At 46.9% G+C, this 5,873-nt stretch overlaps 2 protein-coding genes across 2 annotated transcripts; both read left to right on the top strand.

Annotated features, from left to right (window-relative positions):
* The first annotated feature begins 410 nt into the window (after positions 1-410).
* On the top strand, positions 411-3,376 carry LOC135499967 (uncharacterized). Its single transcript, XM_064791041.1, has 2 exons — positions 411-1,529; positions 1,643-3,376. Exons 1-2 carry the CDS (start codon positions 411-413, stop codon positions 3,374-3,376), a joined length of 2,853 nt encoding a protein of 950 aa, XP_064647111.1.
* A 110-nt stretch (positions 3,377-3,486) lies between these two features.
* Positions 3,487-5,532, top strand: LOC135499966 (uncharacterized). The gene has a single exon (XM_064791040.1). The coding sequence runs from the start codon at positions 3,487-3,489 to the stop codon at positions 5,530-5,532; it is 2,046 nt and encodes a 681-aa protein (XP_064647110.1).
* Positions 5,533-5,873: the final 341 nt, after the last annotated feature.

Raw genomic sequence — 5,873 nt, 5'->3', positions numbered from 1 at the left:
TGCTAAAATAATTGCACCTAAACCTACATAGACATAGGTATTACTGGTAGATTCACGCAGTGATACATCAGTATTTTGAGATTGTGGTTCTTCTTCCTCTACTTCTTCTTCCTCCTTTTCCACAACTCTGTTGTTTGGTGAGGAGTACTGTACTTTAAATGTCGTCTTATCCTTTTTCATCCTCTTAAATTCCTGAGATCTTCTACCCAGTTCTCTAGACCATGCTAATTGTTTCTCTGATCGAGGTTTCTTAGACACTGAAACTTTAGTAGTATCAGTTACAGTTTCAAGCTTTCAATCATTCCAGCAGCCAGGTTGCACTTCCTGTGGCCACTCCCCCTCAGGATAGGACTTTGAATGTGGAAGCACCCCCCTTTACCCCGGTGTCACCAAGGGGAAACGACCGAGAAATGGGATTGGAAGCAGTCATTTCCAAGTTTACAGAGCAAATAAATCTTTCACGTCTACCCACTCCGAAGCCAGCAATATTTTCTGGGAACCCCTTGGAATATCCAGCCTGGAACGCGGCTTTTGAGACCCTAATTGAAAGCAGAGGCATACCCCCCGCGGAACGGATGCACTACCTTAAAAAATACCTAGGCGGACCAGCAAAGGAGGCGGTTGAGGGATATTTCTTCCTGTCAGAGGTTGATTCTTTCAGCGAGGCAAGGAAAATCCTAAAGAAACGTTTTGGTGATCCGTTTGTTATAGGAAATGCTTTTAGGGAGAAAGTAAAAGCCTGGAAGGTTGTTGAATCGAGCGATGGACCAGGATTGCGGAAATTGGCGGACTTTCTACGTCAATGCGCTGCCGCCATGAGAGTGGCCATATACACACTCGGAATTCTAAATGATAAAAGAGAAAGTATGGAGATTTTGAAGAAGCTCCCAAATTGGCTTGCAAGCCGTTGGAATCGTAGTGTTTATAGATGGGTCAAGAGTCGGAGGGAGAGGGCTACGAGAGAAGGGACCTCTTTGGAAGAGGTGCCAGACTACCCCCCCCCCCCCTTTGAATTTTTCTTGGAATTTATGGAGGAAGAAGCAGAACTGCAATGTGATCCGGTGACGTCAATTGGTGCATTGAGGAAACCAGGAACAGAAAACAAGAGGCTGTCCAACACCAAGGTGTTCACGAAAGGGACAGAGGCTAGAGCCTTAGCTACTGGCACTACAGGAGCTATTGGGGGAAATGCAGGACACACTGGGAGCTCAGTTGTCAAAAGCTGCCTTTTCTGTAAACAGAGTCACGACTTGGATTCTTGTGGGAAGCTTCAGAAAGAACCAATGAAGAAACGAAAAGACTTCATTTTCAAGAATGGTGTTTGTTATGGATGTTTAAAGAAGGGTGCCCATCGTGCGAAGGATTGTAAAAACCGGATCAAGTGCCGTCAGTGTCAGAAGCTTCATCCTACCATCCTACATGGGGACCAGAAGACTGATCCTAAGGAGACACAGAAACCGGAACCCGGACAAGACCCCCGACAGAAGAGGCGACGACCCAGAAAAACGTGGTGCATGGCCAGGGGAAGAGTAAATCATCAATGATCTTGCCAGTGTGGTTATCGCATAAGGACAAACCAGGTGAGTATATGACCTACTGTATGTTAGACAGCCAATCAGACACTACCTTTATCTTGGAGCAGACTTTGAGTAAACTGGACATGAAAGGAACCCCTACTAAACTGAACTTGTCCACCATGTCTAAGGAGAGACAGACAGTGGAGACTAGCAGGGTGAAAGGACTTCTTGTGAGAGGACTAAACAGTGAGCTCAAGATCAAACTTCCTGCTACTTACACACGCGAGATCATGCCGTCGAATCGCGACCATATTCCAACACCAAGCATCGCACGTGAATGGCCACATCTATGTGACATAGCAGAAAAGTTTCATCCCCAGCAATCCTGTGAAGTTGGTTTGTTGATAGGCTACAACTGTGCCAGAGCTTTGACACCGAGAGAGGTTGTTTGCGGAGCTGGTGATGAACCCTTTGCCCAAAAGACGGACCTAGGATGGGGAATCGTGGGCAATGTAGGACCAAGCAAGAATCCGGAGGATGTTTTCGGAACTAGCCATTGTCTCAAGACCTTCGATACTCAGTCGGATAAGTTGGTTTTGGCTGTCCAGACAATAGGGATTGATGAGGACCCTACCCCGAAACAGTTGTTCGAAGTGTTGACAAGGGACATAAAGTACGGAGATGAGGGTGAGGACAAGATGTCACAGGAGGACAGGAAGTTTCTTAATATATTGGAGGAAGGCATACATCGGACCAAGGATGGACGTTATGAAATGCCACTCCCTTTGAAGACACCTGCCCCTGTTTTGCCCAACAACAAATCCCAGGCAGAGAAGCGTCTCAGACAATTGAGAGCCAGGTTGAGCAAGGATGAGACATATCGGACCAAATACACAGATTTCATGAATGATATGCTGGATAGCGGACATGCTTCAAAAGTTCCTCAGGATGAAGTAGACTCAGATAATCCAACGTGGTATATCCCGCATTTTGGAGTTGTCAACCCTGAAAAGAATGACAAAGTGCCCATCGTCTTCGATTGTAGTGCACGGTACAAAGACACATCACTGAATGATAATCTGCTCCAAGGACCAGATCTTACAAACAACCTCCTAGGAGTACTTATGCGTTTCCGGCAGGAGCCAGTGGCACTTCAGTGTGACATCAAGAAGATGTTTCTGAATTTTAGAGTGAACCCTGAACACAGAGATATGTTGAGATTCCTGTGGTGGCCAGACGGAGACTTGGAAAAGGAACCCACCATCTACCGTATGAATGTACACCTATTTGGAGCGACTTCGTCCCCAGGATGTGCCAATTTTGCCCTGAGACGTATGGCAGAAGACTACGAAGATGAGTTTGGCTCCGTCATTTCAGATTTTGTGAAAAGGAACTATTATATGGATGATGGAATAGGTTCGACCAAAACCGATGAGGAGGCAATAGGATTGTTCACTAAGAATAAAGCCATGTGTGGAAAAATAGGCCTGGAACTCCACAAAGTATTGTCTAATTCACCAGGAGTGATGCAGAGCATCGCAAAGGAAGATTTGGCACAGGGAGTAAAGGATCTGGATCTGTCAGTGGATACCCTACCTATAGAAAGGACACTAGGAGTATTTTGGTGCATTGAAAAGGACATCTTTCAATTTCGGATCACTTTAAAAGACAGGCCCTTTACTAGGAGAGGAGTATTGGCGACCATTGGATCAGTCTATGGCCCTCTAGGGATGGCAGCGCCTGTTGTTCTTGTGGGAAAGAGGATCTTACAGGAGCTGTGTGCGGATGGGGCTGATTGGGACGACCCTCTCCCAGAGAATTTGCGAGCAAAATGGGAGACCTGGATTTGGAACATGTGAGCATGCCCAGATGTTACAAGCCTCAGGATTTTGGAGAGCCGAATCTAATTCAACTGCATCACTTCTCAGATGCAAGCCAGCAAGGGCTAGGACAGTGTTCTTTCCTTAGGATGGTAAACTCTCAAGGCCAGGTGCACTGCAGCTACGTGGTGGGAAAAGCCAGGGTGACACCTATCAAAACAGTGACCATGCCCCGTCTGGAGTTAACAGCAGCGGTGATGTCAGCCAAGGCATCAGTCACACTTGGCAAAGAACTGGAATATAAAGTAGCAGATGAACTTTTCTGGACGGATAGTCAAATCGTGATAGGATATATCGCCAATGAGGCTAGGAGATTTGGTGTGTTTGTAGCAAACCGAGTTCAGCAAATAAAGGATCGGACAGAAACTGAGCAGTGGAAACATGTGAGAGGAGAGGAGAATCCTGCTGACGAAGGGTCGAGAGGTCTAACAGTGGAGGAAATGAAGGAATCCAAATGGCTAAAGGGACCCGGATTTCTCTGGGAGCAGGAGCTCCCCAAAAACACCATGACAGGAGATGTCACGCTCAGTCCTGACGACCCAGAAGTTAGGAAAGCCTGTGTTCATGCTGTGAGTGCAGAGGAGACAGGACCCAGCCCCCTAGATGACAAATGGCTCAGGAGATTTTCAAGTTTAGGAAAGGCCAAGAGGATTCTAGCACTGTGCTTGAGTTTCATTCAAAGATGCCGAAATAAAGCCAAGGGGACAGATGGACCGGTAGTAAATGTAGCAGCCTTGGAGGAGAGCGAGAGAGTTCTTGTCAGGATTGTGCAAAACGAAGCGTTTGAAGAAGAAATACAAGCTCTCAAGAAGGATGAGCCCAATGGAATCAGAAGGACCTCTCCCCTCTATCATTTGGATCCATACTTGGACAAAGAGGGAATTGTCAGGCTGGGTGGCAGATTGAGGAGAGCAAAAATCAGCCACAAGCACCCCATCATACTACCCAAGAAAAGTCAGTTGGGAAAACTGGTTGCATATCATCACCAAGAAACATGCGCTCACGGTGGCCGTGGGATGACCATAAATGAGATCCGGGCAAATGGTTACTGGATCCTAGGCATCATAACTGCAGTGTCTCCATTAATCCATAGATGTGTAAGATGTAGGAAGGCAAGACGCAATGTTGAAACTCCCAAGATGGCTGACCTACCCGTGGATAGGATAGAGGCAGGGGAAGGACCTTTTGAGTGTCGTGCCCTTGATATTTTCGGACCATGGACTATCCGGGAAAAGAGGAGTGATCTGAAAAGATATGGTCTGATGATAACTTGTTTGGCTGTCAGGGCAGTGCACATAGAAACATTGAACTCCATGACAACGGATAGTTTTATCAATGCCTTGAGACGATTCTGTGCTATCAGGGGTCCGTGCCGTCTGATTCGGTCAGATCGGGGCAGCAACATAGCAGGGGCAGATACGGAGTTGAGAAAAGCTTGGGAGGTTATGGACCACGAGAAAATACGGGACCATCTACTTACAGAAGGGGTTGATTATCATTATATGATGCCTAAGTTTGAGATGAGCTTCCCTAAGTCCAGTCATATGAATGGCGCTGTCGAGAGACAAATCCGAACAGTACGAGCAATCCTGAACCAGCTGTTGCAAAATAGAGCCCAACAACTGGATGATGAGGCGATAAGGACCTTCATGGCTGAGGCAATGGCAATCGTCAATTGCAGGCCATTGACAGTGGAAAATTTGGAGGATCCGGGATCATTGCGCCCATTGACCCCAAATCACATACTTACGATGAAGTCAAGACCAGTACTCCCCCCACCTGGTAACTTTGAGAAGGCAGACTTGTACTTGGCGAAGAGATGGAGGCGTGTGCAGGTTCTAGCTGAGGAATTCTGGGACCGATGGAGGAGAGAGTTCATTTTAAATCTTCAGCAGCGTCGGAAATGGTGTGAATCCCGTGAAAATCTTCGAAAGGGAGATATTGTAATCGAGAAGGACGAAGATGTACCAAGAAACTGCTGGAAATTGGCGCGAATTACAGAAACCCACCCCAGTGAAGACGGCACGATTGTCACCGGAGACCGGAATCTGGCCCATGATGGGAGACGAGTCAAACCATTGGTAAGTTATGACAGGCCAGTGACCAAGCTGGTCCTTCTGTTGTCGGAAGAGTAAGTAGGTCCAATGCTTGCCTAATCATGGCTCCTGTGAGCGATTCATTGCTTGGCTGTCTGATAGGGTTGGCACTTTGGTAGTTGCATGTAGGTCAGTCTTCCCGGCTGCTTTCTTTGGGGTAGTAATAAGTGAGTTGCTAGTAAGAGAGGACATGAATTATGTCATTGTTTAGTTACCCTGAGTCTAGAGTGAAATTTGAGCTGCAGGATGAGCTCCTGTAATCCGTCACCTCTGCCAGGTCCGTCAGGAAGGGGTGAGTATCTTCTTCTGGTTAGTCATTTATGATGTATAGCATGAATCACTTTCGGGAGCGGAGTTCTCCTTTTCAACAGTGTTTAGGT

This window comes from Lineus longissimus, chromosome 15, assembly GCF_910592395.1.
Source record: "Lineus longissimus chromosome 15, tnLinLong1.2, whole genome shotgun sequence".
NCBI lineage: Eukaryota > Metazoa > Nemertea > Pilidiophora > Heteronemertea > Lineidae > Lineus > Lineus longissimus.
This window is presented reverse-complemented; position numbering and strand designations above follow the sequence as displayed.